The sequence below is a fragment of the Aspergillus foveolatus genome (assembly GCF_047715535.1).
Source record: "Aspergillus foveolatus strain CBS 279.81 unplaced genomic scaffold BDW70scaffold_3, whole genome shotgun sequence".
NCBI lineage: Eukaryota > Fungi > Ascomycota > Eurotiomycetes > Eurotiales > Aspergillaceae > Aspergillus > Aspergillus foveolatus.
This window is the reverse complement of record NW_027396067.1, coordinates 535,195-553,822: the sequence shown is the minus strand read 5'-3', so window position 1 is coordinate 553,822 and position 18,628 is coordinate 535,195. Positions and strand designations below refer to the sequence as shown.

Below are 18,628 nucleotides of genomic sequence, written 5' to 3'. Positions count from 1 at the left end.
ACGTCAGCAGAGAGTTGAGGCCGCTAGTTTCTTACTGACGGTTTCTGAGTGTGGAGCGAATCCTCTCTTCCATTCCTCGTAATATACTAACCCTTACCAATGAACGGTCGCCGAGGCCCTGATCCCGCTCGATGGGTCAGAATAATACACCCGCCCGTCCATCAATCACAGGTACCACATGCAAAATTGCGAGTGACAGGTCCGTGGCGTTCGCTGCAGCCAGAAGAAAAAAAGAGAAAATCATAACAACGGTTCTATCGACCAGGTATTTCAGTTCACTGCTGTATGAATGGATTCTCGGATCAGACAGAAATCCCAGCCGCTACTACTATGACTGAGTTGCCTGCTGCTATCCAAGACAAGAAGAGTACAAGCCCCCTTCTGAAACGAGGTGGATCTTCGCTCTTCCGGCCAGCCGGTTTCATCTTTTAACGGACAAGACACCGTCCTTCCAGCGGCTCCACACTACCTACCGAGTAAAGCAGGGGCTAGGGGTACCTGCATACCTGCTCTGGGGGTTGAAAAAACTTCACCGTCTTCGCGGCACATGCAGCAGCGCAGCAGCATAGCCCGCCTTGATTCCAGAGTGACCGTGGCATATCTATTCTTGGCATATTGCGATTAGCCAAAATACGCATATCGGTATATCTGCATGAGTCGTGGACGCAAAGATTATGCTAAGCAGGAAGTATAATACTATTTACCCCGATCTACAATGTGATTGCCATTATTGCGCCTGTCTTTCTTCTCCAGGAGATTACGCCGCTCTGGTTCGGACTTGTGGCCCAAATGGCATTATAAACATCGGCTCAGGATGCAGAGTCAGATTCTCTTGCAATCGCGGGAGCTAAAAAGTCGCTAATCCTCTTAGCTTTATCCGCGCAGAATGACGAGTGCCAGTAATGATCATTTGTTAGTCGCATGTATAGCCATGAGAAAGCGGGCTGAATAAGTAAAGTACTTCCGCACTGGGACCTCCTTCCTTGTGGACTAAGCTCGGAAGCTTCCAAACGTCAGCACATGACAGTTAGCGAGCCCTGGGCGGGGGACTGAAGCACGGCTCGGCCCTCTTCTCGCTTGATACACAACCATGCAAGCATTAGCACAATAAGCACTGCCTACCTGTCTTTAACGTACCCACAGATTACTCCGTACTCACGGCACTTCCCCATATCACGGAGTACCGATAGAGTCTCCGTGCTATCAAGCGGACCATCAAGCTGACCCAGCAAAGCAATCATGCTGTCCACGCAACACGCAACCAAACAAAGCCGGGGCTCTCACAGCACAGAAATCGGTGTCCTTTTCATCACTCTAGTCTCAGGGCTTGAATATCAACAATACTCTAAGTTCTTAAACGAATGATCTTCGAGTTCAGAAGCCTCAAAGGGACTTGGCGGCCGCCAACCTTACGGACCAGGGTCAAAGATGATGTGTCGAACTGACCAGTCCAGCGCATCCCTCTCTGAAACAATGAGGGGATGGTTGAATCGAACGTCAAGGGTCGATTCATAGGTAACCGAAGCCGTCTATTTTTAGATGGCAAATGGCAATTACAAGCGATATGCCTGACAGCCTGACCGTTCTATGTGCAATTGTAGTAAGTTGCGCATAGGGGGCCGAGTCACGAATTAGTTCCGAATGGTCTCCCTTTTGTTGAGTTTTCCACCCTAGCTGGCGAGCTCCAAGTGATCGAATGCAGGCTTGACTTGAACCAGGTCAGGACACACTGGTTCTGTGCGCCGAAGCTGTTTGGGCACGTATGTACAGCGGTAGAGTTGCCCCGAAGCCCGAATTCTTGAGGACTTAAGAGATGCGCGGGTATATGTAACCTTAGCTCTTTTCGAATGATGGAATAAGTATCGAAGACAGATTTTATGCTGAGGACGGGTTGGGGATAACCTGCCGGAGTAAACATTCTTGAGTACCCTGAAAATGAATATATACGCGTGTGCATAAACCCACCCAAGGTTGCCAGCTACTAAGTGATATAGTCACGTGTCATCATTTTACAAACAGCGATGTAGTCTTGGAAGGTGGAACTCGGAACAAATCTGCCCTTGTAAGCTCAGCTATCTGGTATGAATATACTCAGACTTGCGTATACCCTGTACCCCGGATCATCGGCCATTTGGTGATTACATCATCAGCCGTACCAATCCAGAGTCTCCAAAAGGCCGGGGCGTCTGACATGTTACAACCTTCATAAACTCTGAGCGAGCACATGGTCTGGGTGTCTATTATATTCAGTACTAACTGGTAGTTGATACTCATGAACTTCTGATTGACGAAATGGATGATAGGATTACTCTGCCGGACTCGCCAATGAGGTCAGCTCCAGGCACCCGCAAGCACTCAAGCTAAGAGCAGATCATTATATTGACTTTTGCAGTGATGATGACGTGGAAAGAACCGTTCTCCTGCAAGACTACTCTGAACATCAGCTTGAGAAGTGCCCCTCTGTTTCTAAATCTGAGTACCTAGAAGAGAGCTTCAAACTCCAGCGATCCGGAAGATCGCGGTGCTGGCCGAGCCGATCATGGCTCTCCACATCGTGTTACGCAACGCTGTGGACAGGGAGCGCCATTCTCCTTATGACAGCCGGGTACCTCGTATCGCCAATGCTGAGTATGCTGAATAAATTGTGACTCCTTAATCCTGCTGACCTCTTCATTGCAGAAGAGCCATCTAACAATGATGGTCCCCACACTGAAGCGCCTACCATCTGCCAGACCCCGGAATGCGTCAACGCCGCTTCGGATATTCTTCGCAATTTGGACCCCAATTACGCGAATATAGATCCTTGCACAGACTTTGACCAGTATGTTTGTGGCGGTTGGAGGAACCAGCATGATATGCGTTCCGACCAAGGCTCGATCTTCGCAGGGACTTATATGGAGGAGGCTTCCCAAACACGCCTGCGCCATCTCCTTGAGTCTACTGGACCGTCAGACCCCGCTGATTCAAAGATATTCGAGAAATTGAAAGCTGGATATAGCGCTTGTTTTGATGAAGATGCGGTTAGGGTCCGCGGAAACGAGCCTCTAGTGAAGTTGCTGAACGACTTTGAGAAGATATATAGTCTTGACTCGGCTACGGGAGGGACTGAAGCTGGCTTGACCGATGCTGTGCTGTATCTCTATAAGAGTGGCGTTCCTGCTCTTGTGCTTCCGTCTGTTTCGGTGAGCCTTCCCGTCTGTATGAGTATACAACATTAGGACTAACACTCTCGTACAGCCAGACGACCGTGATCCGGACAATGTAGTGATCTTTCTGACACCTCCGAGAAAGATTGGCCTCCCGGCGAGGGAGTACTACAATGACACTCAGACTGTGAGCGATTACACCGCGGTTGTTGAGACGGTTCTCGGTGAATTTGTCGGCAACAAGAAGGGGAACCAGTTTTCGAAAGACGTCGTAGCATTCGAGTCGGCCTTGGCCGATGTGACGCCAACGACGCAGGTGCAAGAGGATGTCACCCATTACTACAACCCGCGCAGCATTGAGGAAACCGAGTCACTTCTACCCCAGGTTTTAATATCGGACATTATTTCGGAACTTGCCCCATCGGACTACGAAACTAATCGTCTGATTGTTGGCTCTCCGTCTTATATGAAATCACTGTCCAAAATTTTGGCGGATACGTCGAGAGAGACCATCCAATTCTTCTTCAAGTGGAAAATCATTCAAGCCTATTCTGAGCATATTGAAAGCGCCGAGATTGAGCCACTGCGTGAATTCAACAATGTGATCGCTGGGAAGGATCCTCAAGCCAAGAAAGACCGGTGGCGCAAGTGCATCACCACTGTCGATGAAGATCTGGGATGGATCTTGAGCCGATTCTACATCTTGGACGCTTTTCCCGAGGAGTCAAAGAAACTCGGAGATCAGATTGTTTCTGATATAAAGGAACGCTTCGTATTCACTCTAGACCAAACTAATTGGATGTCATCTGAAGTGAGGAAACTCGGCATTCAGAAAGTTGGCAATATCGTCCAGAAAATCGGATACCCGACAAAGAGCCCCAACGTGATGGACCCAGCCGATGTAGAGAAATATTACCAGAGTCTGTCCATTTCGAATGATACTTACTTCGAGAATGGCCTTGCCGTTTCGAGATTTGTGGTTGAGAAAGAATGGTCCGAGCTAGGTAAGCCAACTAATCGAGACCAATGGGGAATGACAGCCCCTACTGTCAATGCATACTACAATCCCCCTGGCAATGAGATCGTATTCCCGGCCGGGATCATGCAGCCACCAGTATTCTACGGAAAAGGTGCCCCATTATACTTGTCTTACGGGGCGTTTGGAGCAGTGAGTGGGCACGAACTCTCTCACGGTAAGTTCAGGCCTTCTATCCACTATCAAATGAAAATAGGTAGGAACTTACGCATACATCGAAGCCTTCGATTCCACGGGACGTCATTACGACGAGACAGGGAACTATACGGATTGGTGGGATGAAAAGACAGTGAAGGCGTTTGAAGACCGCGCACAATGCTTCATCGACCAGTACTCGAATTTCACAGTCCATGGCAGAGAGTCTGAGCTTCACGTCAATGGTCGCTTGACGCTTGGTGAGAACATCGCGGATGCAGGGGGATTGACAGCGGCCTATCACGCCTGGAAAAAGCGCGACGAGGCACATGCTGACCCCGTTCTACCTGGGCTTTCTTCGTTCAGCAAAGAGCAGATTTTCTTCATCTCTTACGCAAACTGGTGGTGCAGCAAAACGACCCCTGAGAAGGCCCAAGAGGCTATATATAATGACCCCCATGCGCCTAAGCCAGCGAGAATTATTGTAAGTCTAATCCGTACCCTGAGCACCGCAGTTGTAATGGGACTGACCCTAGGCTTGATAGGGTACCATGGCGAATTCCCTAGAATTCAAAGAGGCGTTCAATTGTCCCAACAAGCAGCCTACCTGCAAGCTCTGGTAGCTGAGGCTGGATGCAGGGGCGCTGTTTGTGTATTAGTACTGTAGGTGTACTGGGATATGGTACAAGCGACGATAAGTAGGATACTGTGCGTAGTAGCATTCAACTGGATCTTTTGGCAATGGCTTTCTTAATGACCCTTGAGTTTAAAGCCTACCACCTGTTCCACCGACCAGCAAAGTTATTATTTCATTCGTATCTTTAACAGACAGGTGGAACCCACCGCAGCGATCATGAGACTACATGCGGCTCCGCGGCTGACATCTGAAGATCTGCTTTTTGGGCGGCTTTCACCGACTGGACATTGTAACATGAACAAAGCGAATCGTAGTCTGGGCTACAGACGGTCATCAAGTAGATATCCTGGCAGGTAACTCCAGATCCCCCGTCTCTATGCTCCAGCTCATAGTCGAACATACTGAAAACCCCGCAGAGCAATGGAGCAGTAAAGACTTGCGGTGACGAAAATCATAACGTGCTCGGTTTTCCAGTTCCCTGGGACAAAAAAGCAAATGCAAGGGAATCGTGAGTAGAAGAGCCGAAGCGCTGGTTCGACGGTCAGCTGTGAAGGCAGTCGACATTGGAATTTGATGGATCAATTCTACTTTGTTGTCTTGCTGCTCTCAGAGATAGGTGACACTCACCAGCGACTAAAACTTGAGGGATGCAGCGCTTTTGAGATGAACTTGAATTTGGGAGATCCGCAGAGTGGAACTATGAGTCTGGTACCAAAGAAAGAATCAATAGCTTAACTTTGTCGAGGCTGGCTTTACCGAGTTGGTCAATGGCAGCTAACGGCTGCCTGGGTCTCTTGCAATGAAGATTGGAAGATTGAAATTCAGACAGGCGAATCGGCCCTATGGACATCTGTCCTTGGTATTCTGTACGGCTATCATCCTTGATTGATCCGCTGCCTGTGGAGCCTCAAACTGGGACTGGATCCGATCAGATGACATTTAACTGCCGCCTTGAGATGTGATTGATGCTAGGAAAATGAAATGGCTAGGAGACCCTGGCCATATAGCCCCTCCGCGCTCTTTGCGTGCAGCGAGAATAAGCCGAAAAGTTGAGCAAGGCAACCCACGGGCCAAGCTGGGACTTCAGCTTACTTCAGCTTTTATCTTCGCTTCCCCCCGTAAATTGATGCCATAGGTCATTAAAACCCTGGAGGAAATACCTATCTCCAGAAGTACACGAGAGTATTCATCCTTATCCTGCTCCTGCTCCTGCTGTGGGCTGGTTCCGCTCTCCTGGAACGGCCGTCCCACCCGCTAACAAAACAAACCCGCCCTATTCTGAGTAGTCTAACGGCCTCGCGGTCGCCTCATAATTTCCCATCACGCGGCTGCTTAGCCTTTGCTCTTCTCTTGCTTCTTGGCCAGATTTTTTGTGCCCTTCATCATCGTCAGCGTTCAGTCACACTTCGCTCCGTCCATTCGCTTCATTCCTGTCGTCCTCTTGGCCATCCATCGCTTGAAATCTCGTCTTCGACCCGGTGTCTCGCTGCGACTCGTATCCACCCTGCGCCTCGTCGGTCCAAGCTTCAAACGGGAACGGGGAACTTCGTCAGTACCGAGCAGAACCGCGTCGATGCTCGGGTTTCGTTGCATATAAGACCAATTCTCGCGAACCTGGTCATGTTGTTGCACAGGCACGCAATCTGTTCCCAAACCGGGCCGTCCACCGCTCCGTATCCTATCAGCATTGAGCTTCTCTGGTGAAAAAGAGAAAAAGGCCTGCTGCTGACAAGGGGAACGAAAGTCCCTGCTTTGGGACCACCAACCCGCGGTCTCTGTGCGCTACATCTTGCTGCATAATGGGGCCCAGTGTGGCTGGTTTGGACGACAGCCCAAGGAAGTCGGAGGAAGTGCACACGCGTGTTTCCCCTGTCTCAGCAGGCAATGGTTCCAAGCTCAATGCGCCCATCAAAGTCCCCTACGTCACCTCTGCTTTACGACGCGCTCACACCGTTGCACAAGCAAAGCACATTGCGAGGAAAACAAACATTGGCTCGGGAACGGCAGGGGACAAGGCGGCTCCTCTGGTGCGGACCAAGGACAGTCATGAAGTGCTACGAGCGCGGTCTTTCAAGCTCCTTGATACTAAACCAGAAGTTCGGCGTGAGGTCTTCGCTGGGCCGAGGGAATCTAGTCATTTTACTGTCGGAAACGTGGGCCAGAACGGCAAAATATTCCTGAGGTAAGACTGGGCCTGTATCTCTTCCTGTGCATGTTTTGTTACCACACAGCCATTAAGCAGCACTAAACTTTACTTTCTTTTTTTTAGGCCCGTTCAAAACTTGTCTCGCAAAGAATCTCGTCGTGCGCCAGCCGTCCCTTCAGGTAGCCAATCGAAGCCGGAATATCTTCGTCCGCAAGGACTAGATGATAATAAGAAGAACGAACCCTCACGATGGTCCAATTCGCAACTGTCCGAACTCCGTTTCGAGGGCGAAGGGAATGGTGATGACACTGCTTCAATAGACTCGGGTTCGCAGCGGTACAATTCAGACCGTCAAACTCGACGGCGCACGCTCCGAAAATCGTACTCCTTCTCTACAATCTCGGAACAGTGGTCGGTTTCCCATGCGGGGACCAATACTGGATTTCGGTTTACTATCGACCGGGCAGATGATAGACCTAAGTCAGCGGATGAATCTTCCCATCAACATCTAGAGGTTCCAATTCCGGATTACCACCTGCGTATGAAACGGCTCAACACGACAAACAACGTTTTACATAGCTCCACGCACTCAATGGAAGCATGGACCTCAAGCACTGCTCGCAACACTTGCTTACATGACGAGATTCACCAGTCGTTCACTCCCTCCATATTTTCTGGGGTGTCTGCTATGGATTTAGGCCGAAGTGCTGCCGTTAGCCCCGACCCGATTGTGTACGATCCTGGTGACTCCATCAAACCGTCAATCTTCGAGACGCTGGTGACAGTGATGGATGATGAGTCCGTCGTTCGTTACGTCCCTGGCACTAGGAATATCAGTGCTGCGACACCTGCGCGCATAGTCGCGCAAATATCCTCCGAGTCCTTCATGGATTATGAGCTCGTTTCAGACTTTTTTCTCACCTTCCGACCTTACCTTTCCGCGAGTTCTCTACTATCCCTTCTGCTTGCACGTCTGCAATGGGCAATAAACCGTTTGCAGGAAGATGGGAGAATCATAAGAATCCGCACGTTTGCGGCCCTGCGCCATTGGATCTTGAACTACTTTGTTGATGATTTCGTTCCTGACTTCAAATTGCGAGCTCATTTCTGCGAGACTGTCAACCGTTTATACGACAGCGTGAAGGCTCGCCAAGGTGGTGGTATGAGTGACCTGAAGATTCTCATCGACCTTAAACGATGTTGGCATGGAAAGTGCTCGGCCTATTGGGACATCCCAGACCATTACCTGTCGTACAACAGCCCAGATCGACCCATTGATCCTGGGGGCGATGAGCCAGCCGTAGGCGACTTGCAAAACGTCGCCCCGACGCATGGCACTCAAGTGTCTGATCTGGTCGAAACGGCCAGAAATCCACCATTATCCACGCATCACGACCGGAATGACTCTTCTGCCACGGCGAAAAGTATGCCAACTTCAGCTGGCAGTGACTGGAGCGCCCCTGCAATCTCGTGCTCATTGCCTCCTAAGTTACCCAAACGCCATTCTATGCCCTTCTCGACAAACACACCGCACCCGGTGCCTGTAAAACCCAAGACAGCAGGCTTCTCTCAGGGTCCTGCATCTCCTTTATCTCCAGTTAGCGTGAGACGTATCCCATGTTATGGCCATATGCACAAACGCAGTGGCAGTTTCTCGGACTCCTTTCGGGACGATAGAGCCCCCATCTCGTTGCAGCGCTTGGATAACCACGGAATTTCCTCGGCGCAGGAGCCGTACTATCTTGGGGGTTTGATTCGCGGAGAACTATACCCTCCCGCCGAGTCGTACATGACCATGATGGCTCCTCCCTCCCCGCCTCTACCACCTCTGGCGCCTGGTATGCGTTTTGACCGGCGCAATACGGATGGATCATGCAAACCTGCTACTTCCAGCTCGGGTGTAAAGACGATCATCGGCTCTATCCGTCGAGCTCTGAATGGCAAGATTCCAGTATCTGGTAACTCCCCGCGGCCCATGAACGGACTGTCCGCGCGAGGAAAGACCTCGGCACTTCCTACAAATGTCGCATTCGGGTCAGATACCTACCGGGACAAAAAGTCTGCTCCCCCGGCAAAGAAGCCAACTAAAATTGATCTTCTATGCGACGAGGCTCTGCGGCAGTATCGTCAAGCGTCCGGTGAGAAAGTCGATTCGACAGACTTGAACGAGGCACCCCGACAACGCACTGAACAAATCGCCGGCGAAACACCGCAATCATTCCTTCATCCACCTGCTCATAAAGCGCAAAGCCAATTAACCGGTGGTAGCCAATCCATAGTTATTGTCGATGACACAGGCACGCCAGTCATGTCGGGAGGCGTTCAAACAGTTCCTGTGGGCCTTGATCAGCCTCCTACGTTTCTTACGGGAGAGAACTCTCTTTCGACCCCAAAAGCTCATACATTTCTTGCCTCGCCTCGAGCGTCCAGCCTTGAGGCTGATGAGTATTCGTTGCCAATTTATTATGACGAATCCAGCTTAAGACAGTCGAGGAGAAGTTTTGCTCTCCATGGGGAGTCTGGCGGCCCTGCGTCGCAAAGGTCGTACTCTAACGAGAGGGACTCTTCGTGGTGGAAGAAAAAGTCGTCATCTGCACGTCTCCGAAAGTATGCCTCATTCCAGAGCAGTTTCTCGAGACACCGCCCCGCTATGGATATTGAACTCGAATCGTCAACAGCTGGGTCCAGCATCCTTGATATTGCGGACAAACCACCCGGACCTACGCTTAGACGGCGACCTGGGGGCAATCTACGTCGGATGCAAAATGGTCTGGATGCACGTTCGTTCCGTGACTCAGCCTCAGCCTGGTCTGATGTGACCTGTCAAAGCTCTGTAGCTGATAGTACGGCTAATACCTTGGATGATTCCGCGTCAAGGCCACAGACTAGTCTTGTACCTCCAAAGCCTCGATTCTCGCTATTGAAAACACACTCGTCTCAGCTCATTCGGCGTTCTTTCGAATCCGCTATTGCTCGTTTTGCGCAAATTCCAGACGAAGACGACGGAGGAGTCGAATCGGCATTATTGAAGCTCGAGGGGAAATGGAAGGGTGAGCCAGCCGGTGGCGCGGCCAATGCTGCTGCTGGCCCAAGTCAGCAGGCACCTACCAAAGATTTAGAACGTACGCGCGAAGGGTTGACACCGCATGATTTCAACCCACGTTCCAGTACCCCCTCAAAATGCCAGCAGAAAATGGGCGACAGCCTGACTTACTCTCAAGTGCAGGCGCGGATCCTCACCAGATCCTACTCTGGGTCAAACGTGGATTCTGAGGACTCCTACAGTTCTATTCCACTCTTAGAGCGAGGACTTAGTGACGAGTCCATGAAGAAGCCTGTGGATGGAGTCCAACACACTGCGCTTCGGCCCATGGCAGCTAATGAGGGGAGCTCGGATGTTGGATCATCGCATCCTTCCATTGACATGGTCAAGAAGACGGAGAGCATGAAGCGCATTCCACGAGGATCCAGCCTTCCTGTCCCTCATCAAAAATCCAGAGTATCTCGTCTATCTGGCCTATCTTCGGAGCTTTCTGTCGACGTCATAGACCCCAAGGAAGCCGCGGATGCGCGGCTATCGTTCGACACACGAAGTCTCAACGAATCGAGTGCTACAATACCCCGTCACCCCCTTGCACATCCACCTTCTCCCCCGATGACTATTCAAAATCATCGTTCAGTTCATTCAAATCGAGCTTCTCTGTATCCTGACCTTGCCAAAGCTCAGCCCCTGACTCCAGACCCATCCCCGATCCATAAGGCTGGGAAGCGGACAAATATCCCGTCTTTGGATATGCAACATGTGTCAGGAGATGTTCTCTGCCGATTGGAAGCAGACCACCATATTTCTGCAACCCCGAAAATCCCAATCGCTCAACATGTGCCCTTTGTCCTGTCATGTGAATCTCACGTTTTGGCCGAGCAGTTCACCTTGGTTGAGATGGCTGCTCTTGGTGAGGTAGATTGGAGGGACCTTGTTGACATGAAGTGGAATAGCGGTCCTCCATTTACCACGAGCTGGGTGCAGTTCCTTATGGACGAGGAGCGCCGGGGCATTGATTTGGTGGTGGGACGGTTCAACCTCATGGTGAAATGGGCTCTGTCAGAGATTGTTCTCACCCTGGATATTAAGGAGCGGGCTCTTACCATCTCCAAATTCATACACACTGCGGTACATGCACGGAGAATGTGCAACTACGCCACCATGCTGCAGATTTGTATTGCACTTACTTCGACGGATTGCTCTCGGCTCCAAAGTACGTGGGCGCTAGTGCCGCTCGAGGATAGGCGGATGTTGAAGGATATGGAGATGCTTATTCAGCCCGTCCGCAACTTCAATGACCTCCGTGTCGAGATGGAGACTGCGAACGTGCAAGAAGGCTGCATTCCATTTGTTGGTGCGTCCCTTTGTAAACCTTTCCCTCGGATTCGCAATTCTAACTGGAATCAATAGGACTCTATATCCATGACCTCACGTATAATGCTCAAAAGCCTGCCCAGGTGGCAGCAACCCACGAGGGAGAACCGTTGATCAACTTCGAGCGCTATCGCACGACAGCGAGAATTGTTAAGAGTCTCCTCCGACTGATTGACGCGAGCACAAAGTATAATATCGAGCCGGTACCGGGCGTCGTTGAGCGTGTGCTTTGGATCGCCTCACTCTCAGAAGAACAAATCCAGATCCGCAGCAAGCTATTGGTATAAGGGGATGAAGGATGACCCTGACTACACACGACACCGTCTATTTACTGCCTATATTTCTGGTATATAGCGCTTGCATAATACCCCCGCATTTTTCGACATTTTTTGGCGTTTAGCGACTGATATCCCCGGCAACTTGTGATTTGTGCATGGGCGGGCTTATTCGTCCTGAAACTAATGTATAGTATTCGTTCGTTCAGTGTTTAATTTGTTTATGATGATGCCAGACATTTGCCTTACAAAGATTGTTTTAGCTGCGTAGATTTAATGTCCGAGTCGGAGTCAATATGGAACAAGTAGCAGCTAGTAACTCAGTAGCAGAGACCCTGCAATTAAAACCGAGACTTCTAGTGAGGCAGCAGTGGAGGAATTCAGGGATTGTTTGTCGGAATTGCATCACTGGCACTCTTGATCTACGTTGCCAGGAACCCGACCACCGTTCGTCTTCTGCTTGTCCGCTCAGCACCCCTCGTCTTCCGCCGCCCTTGCCGGGTTTTTGTTTCACTCTTTACTACGGACGTATTCTCTCTACATCATCCCCATGGAGCTACTGCTCCCTCTACTGAATAGTCTTCCGCCCCTCGTCGACTCTTGAAGCGTGATCGCCCTCCGAAACGGTAGACGATGGATTCTCCCCGCGGGGCTACACCCGCTCATTTCGACCACGGCCACGAGCCCAGAGGCTCGAATTCGTCCGATTTCGATCCGAAAAAGCTTCCTGATGATTTACCGAAGTCCTTGGACGACCGCCGCTCTTTCCCCGCCATACAACAGGAGACGGAGATGTACGATGCTTGGCAGGGTTCGTGGATAGCTTTCTTTGCTTCTGGTTTCTTTTCAGGAGAACTTAACTGATCTTTAATCGCTTGCTTGTATAGGTCAATCCCAATTCTTGACACCTGTTGCTGCGAAACCACTCAGTTTCAGCCTTGCGTTGGACGATCATTCGCATGACGATGAGCATGCACTGCACACGCACTACGGACGCAACCTCGCACTCCACACGGACGACGACAATGAATCTACAACGACGGCTCGGCTAGAGGATAGCGATGCCCGGTTAATGGAGATGCTTGCTGCGCAGGCCGCGCACCGCGAGGTGGACTCGCTCGATGCGGACGAAGACGCAATTGCTGCGGATGAGAAGTTGACGGATGACCGGAAACGGGAGGTTTTGCAGCGGGCCTTGAATATGGCTGCTAGTAATGGGGATGTTGAGCGGGTGCGGAAGCTGGTACGGGGAAAGGCGAAAGACTATGTTGACGTGAATATGCCTGATGAGGAGGGCACGGTGCCGTTGATATATGCCAGTTGTTTTGTATGTCGCTTGTTCGGACCCTCGCCTTTTCCCTTTGTCTTGGAGGTGGTACACTGACTTTTGAACTTGATTTATAGGGACACCAGGATGTTGTTGCGGCGCTGCTTGATGCGGGGGCAAATGTTGACCAGCAAGACCGCAATCAATGGAGTGCGTTGATGTGGGCTATGACCAATCGACATAAAATGATAGCAAAGACTCTTCTTGATCACGGGGCATCGCCGAACATAAAGTCCTCTTCCGGAGGTACTGCGCTTGACTTTGCCCAGCCTGGAAGTGAGATATCCGAGTACCTTCATGAGAACGGCTATAGCTTTGGACCGAGCGCGATAGAGGACGACTTCTATGACTCCGGATTTGCGCATGGACGTTTTGAGGAGGAGATTGCGGAGAATGAAATGAAGCGGCGCATGATGATGGAGGAAAGCGCAATTAATCTGGAGGTGGATTTGTCAAGTCTCGGTTTGGACGAGAAATTTGATTCCCAAGACGAGGAAGAACTTGAAGCGGAGCAGCAGGAGTTCGTCTGGGATCGATGCCTGAACGACCAGATGTTTGTCTTTCAGGAACACGAGCTGGAAAGGATACTCGATATCATCATCACCAACATGACGCCGCAACGGTCCCCATCTCAGAAGCCGGTACCGGCAAATCTCCTTTTTCTCAGTGCGCGGTATGCCCACTATCATGCGAGCCCGGAGCTCCTCGCAACATTACTGGTGTCTGCGACAGACAAGATAAATGACGTCGTGGAGCGACATCAATGGGATATGACGATTCTCGCATTCTGGATCTCGAATGCTACTCTCCTACTTCATTACCTCAAGAAAGATGCGGGCCTAGTTGAGTCGACGGTTGAATTTCAACTCCATTTAGCCGAACTTATCAACGAAATTTTTATTCTGATTATCCGTGATGCTGAACGCCGGATGAATAAGGTGTTGGATGCGGCGATGTTGGACCATGAAACAATTCCCGGTCTCGACGAGATCCCTTTCCAAAACGAGTGGAAGCTATTCCGTTCCAAAAACAAAAACAAGGCCCCCGAGCCGGCTGATAAGCAGTTCAGACCACCTTCTCCAAGGCGTCGAGCACAGATCTCGCCGCGCAACATCACCTCCCTTCTTTCGTCAACGCTTTTCGTCCTCGATCTATACGACGTGCACTCAGTCATTACCACACAGATCCTCTCGCAACTCTACTACTGGTTGGGAGCGGAGCTCTTCAACCGAATTCTCTCTACAAAACGATATCTAGCCCGAACTAAGGCGATGCAAATTCGCATGAATGTGTCAATATTGGAGGACTGGGCTCGTACCAACAACCGACAGCCGGAACACTATGAGAACGGATCGACCACGTGTACGGGCGACAGCACCATGGATTCCGCGCGTAAACATTTGGCACCGGTAATCCAGCTCCTGCAATGGCTCCAGTGCTTCTCATCACTAGGCGAGGACTTCGAGTCTCTCGTCAACACACTCCTCCAGCTACAGGACCTTACGCCGGCCCAGATGCTTCACACAGTCAAGCACTACCGGCCTGAAGTAGGAGAAAAGGGTCTCCCGAAGTCCGCCATGAAATTCCTGGTAGAGCTCCAACGCGACCCCGAACTTATATTTAGGGAACAGTTGAGGCTTGTCCAAATAAAAGCAGATTCCCTGGCCCCAACGTCAGCTCCAACTGAGGAAGGGCGCCCGCAAACTCCACGCCAGGACAACGCCCCTTCAACGTCCAACTCGCCCAGTTCTAGCGTTGCCTCTCCACGACCGGGGCCAAGCCTACGGGTAGATGACCGCAATGGCGCTACCACAGTGTTCTTAGATCCTGCATTGACTCTTCCATTTTCGCTACCGACTAGCACGGACATGCTCATCAGCTACGGGGCCGGTTGGGGCGGAACCAACAGAGAGCGGGCGCGCAAGTACATTCCAACGGTACCCCCCGAGGTACTGGCGCGCTTTGACCGTGACGTTTGAGCTGGGGGAAGAAGCATCGTATTCGAGTATATATTAGCATCTACATTGTGCCTTGTAAAGCGGTCATGACTGGAGTAGATGCATATGTTCCTTATCTCATTCGTGTTGTTAGCGACGAATGGACGATTCAGAGTACAACCACGACAGCAAGAGCAGGACCCCAAGCTGGACTGTTTGATATCCAGGCTTCAAGATTCTGGTAATAATACGCGACGCCCAGAAAATCCCTGAGATAATTACGCCTGATAACGATAATCATTAGCCTTACTGGAACTGGACGGACACACGAGCAGCGCACACGAGCAGCGAAGCCTTGTTATTCTAGCTGAAACAAGCACTGGGAAGGGGCGGAACATTGAAGATCAGTTTTAATATGACCACGGTGATGGCTTGGCCGCTTGATATACCTAGGTACCTGGTTAATTTGCGAGTCCTCAATTTTGTCACTTGTGTCCTGATTGTCGTCAATAATAAAACCATAACATCGGAGCGGCCCGTTTGACATATTCGGCCTTTTCGGAGATTTCTCGTTGCTTTTTCCAGAGTCTAGATTCAGAAAAAAGGTACACGTTTCGTTTACTTCGTCGTCATCACTAGGCCCCGCCCACGCAATATGGGCTTTAGCCTGCCGCTTCTAGCTTGATTACGTCTTTTATTATTATTGCTCTGCCCAGAAACATACCAGAATCAAAGTCAGGTGTCTTCTGTGCACCTTTCTAGCCTCCGTTGTGCTCAGGCAACAGTGGCAGCCTCAGGCTACCTCAGCCTGCTGTTTCCTGATCTGGACTAGTTGTACTGGAGATCACGAATACGGTAAGAACCCCATCCTAGCGCCTTCCTGATTTGGCAGTCTGGGGACTTATGAGGGCCCGGTCAAGAATCGAGTACCTTTTTTTTTCCCTCAAGCCCTCCTTCAGCCTGTTCCTCCTTGTCTCTTTCATTCATCATGAGCTAGGCCTCAATTGCACTGTCTTCCCTTCCCACATCATCGTCTGCTTGCGCTATCGCTTGCAGGTCCCCCAGAATGCAGCTACAGCTACAGTAATGAAAATATCTCGTCGCTCTCCTTGAGGGATATGCTGCTCACCCTGAATTCTACCTCCCAGAATGGGATCCAATATCCCCAAGAGCATTCGCGCTTTCGACCACCGCGCTCTCCCTCGCCATCTAAATCGACATCTGATCCTCCCGCCGCACCTGCAGCGCCGTTAAGGCCAGCGGAGTTTCCCTCAATGGACTCTTCGCGCAACACTTTACCTCGTCCTTCCTTAACCTTGCCGCCACCGGATGTCGGCTTCGCGAGTATGCCTTCGACCATGAGCCCGGCAAACCAACAACTACCACCGCCTCCTTCGCAATGGCAAAGCTCTAACTCCGACGATGCTATGCACCACTGGCTCCGAGCCAAGGCTGAAGAGGACCGGAGGAAGCAGGAAGAGGAGAAGACGCGCCAAGAGAGCTTACGTTTGGAGCAGCGGAGGGTCGAGGCGAGTATGCTTCGGGATTCTTTACTTGCGGGTATCCCTCCGCAAATTATCCCGCTTGTCTTTGCTGGGATATGTCATAATGGATTGCCCCAACCGGTAGTGGAGTTGGCGCAGCAATATCTATCCCAGGCTTCCACCGCACGTGGGTCGGACCCTCAAGTTGCTCCCCAAGCTCCGTCTCATGCGCATTCACTGTCCAGTTCCCACTCTCAGCGGCCTTCTATGCATGTTCGACAGGACTCCCGTTCGGCCCTTCAGCACTCAGCACCGCCCCCTCCACCCCCGCCCCCTAATATCCTTTTGTCCCAGAATGCGCCGTCAAATGTCAACACCCCGTCTACCCCTCAGATGCCCGGGAGACGCTCGTTACCCTCTGCCCCTCCGGATTCTAGAGCCGGGGCAAATACATGGATTAACCAAGGAGGCTCGGCCCAGGCCCAAGCGGGCCAGATAACCATGGGCAATGTACAGTATGCGCCTGGCTCGTCGGTTCCTGTCCCCGTTGCTCAGGTCTCGCGAAGACCTGATTCCCAGTCACGTCGATCACCCCCGTCATTATATTTCCATCATTGGGTTCCCCCTACTCAGTCACAATCAGGTGCCGCACCCGGAAAGGCTTACCAAGAGCTACCAGCTCATGGTACCTCTCGTCGTTCAGAGCACCATGCGTCTCCTGGACGAAAAAGGAAGGCTTCCGGGCCTCACCAGCCTGCCCCAGTACCGTCCTCTCGCTCTTCTGAATCACTTGTAGGAGCATCACAGGCTTCGCAGCCAGGGTCTCCAAAGAATGATGGACAACTGAGACAGTTGAGGCGCCACCATCGACTTAGCGATACATCAATCGCTCACGGAGATAACCACTTACGAAACGTCAAAGTGGAGCAAGTTGGGACAATGAGCCCATCTCAGGTTGCCCCAGCCTTGTCTGGATATACGCTAGCGACGACCCGTGAACAAACAAATCAGAAGCGCAGCGGAGAATCGCCACCAGTAGAAGGTGTTGAAAGAGATTTCCCGCAGACATTTCAAGGGCCTCGCGCTTCAAGCGTAGAGGCTAAGCCTCATGATTCTGTTCATGAGGGTAGCTCCCAGCAGTCCTCCACGTCGGAAGCTCCGGTAGCTCCCTCGCAGCTACGCGACGCTCCTGGCGGCTAACCTGTTGAGTCCTCCTTTCTCGGACTCTAATTACCTGAGAGCATACAGGCATACCAGTGTTATGCCCACCAGCGCGATCTGATGGCAGTATCCGACCCTGGGGACGATATAATGAATATTTAAGTCTAATTTTGCACGTCAGCTAGGTTCAGTCCCTGTCGTGCTGTTTTGTATTAAACTGGCTGATGGAGATTCTCTGGTAGCTGGTATACCAGGGTTGTACAAAACTACTAGTTGTACATACATAGCATTGAACAGAGATATAAATGTTTGTCGGATATCTCATAGACCCAGAGGTGCAAGGTGTCTCCGTTTGCACCACCCCGCTATGCAATCGGATCAATATTGAGATCGTTCGATCAGTGTGTATTTATAGTTGATGCTCATCGAAGTTACTCCTAGTTCTTTAGACAATTCAATGCACTTGACGACCTACTCGTTGACATACTAAACAACAATGTTCTTTGCAGACTGCAAGCTTGTTAGACATAGATAATATCGAGTGTTCTTAGACCTTCAAAGATCATTTTTAAGCGTACTGCAGGCTTGCTGCACTTGACAGCATTTTCTTCATCTCTCAGAGGGAGGTGTGAACGCTTGTGCATGGCCGTCCAAACCAGGAAGGTGTTTTGGCATGCTGAAGCGAGTTCAGAAGGAAGGCCTCCGCTGGTGGGGAACACGACTATTCTCATAACGCTCAAGGAACCATGGTAGGCACGCCTAGGACAAGAACTTGGTGGATTGTCTTCACTTGAACCGGATGGCACTATTTCACGCAGCCCTCCCAGCTCCGATTGCACACCCAGCGCGGGAATGAATACTAAGCTATGGAGTACCTGTTGATAGGGGTCAAGCCACTACAAATTTACGATTTGGAGTCTACAGTAT

At 51.0% G+C, this 18,628-nt stretch overlaps 4 protein-coding genes across 4 annotated transcripts; all 4 read left to right on the top strand.

Annotated features, from left to right (window-relative positions):
• Window positions 1-2,133: 2,133 nt before the first annotated feature.
• Window positions 2,134-5,098, top strand: BDW70DRAFT_64079 (M13 family metallopeptidase). The gene is made up of 6 exons (XM_073744450.1): window positions 2,134-2,330; window positions 2,393-2,628; window positions 2,680-3,182; window positions 3,238-4,339; window positions 4,404-4,801; window positions 4,863-5,098. The coding sequence occupies exons 1-6, from the start codon at window positions 2,293-2,295 to the stop codon at window positions 4,938-4,940; spliced, it is 2,355 nt and encodes a 784-aa protein (XP_073600245.1). The 5' UTR covers window positions 2,134-2,292; the 3' UTR covers window positions 4,941-5,098.
• A 1,133-nt stretch (window positions 5,099-6,231) lies between these two features.
• On the top strand, window positions 6,232-12,015 carry BDW70DRAFT_127719 (mitotic regulator LTE1). Its single transcript, XM_073735309.1, has 3 exons — window positions 6,232-7,136; window positions 7,224-11,497; window positions 11,554-12,015. The coding sequence occupies exons 1-3, from the start codon at window positions 6,754-6,756 to the stop codon at window positions 11,802-11,804; spliced, it is 4,908 nt and encodes a 1,635-aa protein (XP_073600244.1). The 5' UTR covers window positions 6,232-6,753; the 3' UTR covers window positions 11,805-12,015.
• Window positions 12,016-12,264: 249 nt separating this feature from the next.
• On the top strand, window positions 12,265-15,306 carry BDW70DRAFT_127718 (DIL and Ankyrin domain protein). Its single transcript, XM_073735308.1, has 3 exons — window positions 12,265-12,603; window positions 12,680-13,119; window positions 13,197-15,306. The coding sequence occupies exons 1-3, from the start codon at window positions 12,426-12,428 to the stop codon at window positions 15,096-15,098; spliced, it is 2,520 nt and encodes an 839-aa protein (XP_073600243.1). The 5' UTR covers window positions 12,265-12,425; the 3' UTR covers window positions 15,099-15,306.
• Window positions 15,307-16,083: 777 nt separating this feature from the next.
• BDW70DRAFT_64062 (uncharacterized protein) lies at window positions 16,084-18,144 on the top strand. Its single transcript, XM_073744449.1, has one exon. The coding sequence runs from the start codon at window positions 16,175-16,177 to the stop codon at window positions 17,738-17,740; it is 1,566 nt and encodes a 521-aa protein (XP_073600242.1). The 5' UTR covers window positions 16,084-16,174; the 3' UTR covers window positions 17,741-18,144.
• The last annotated feature ends 484 nt before the right edge of the window (window positions 18,145-18,628 follow it).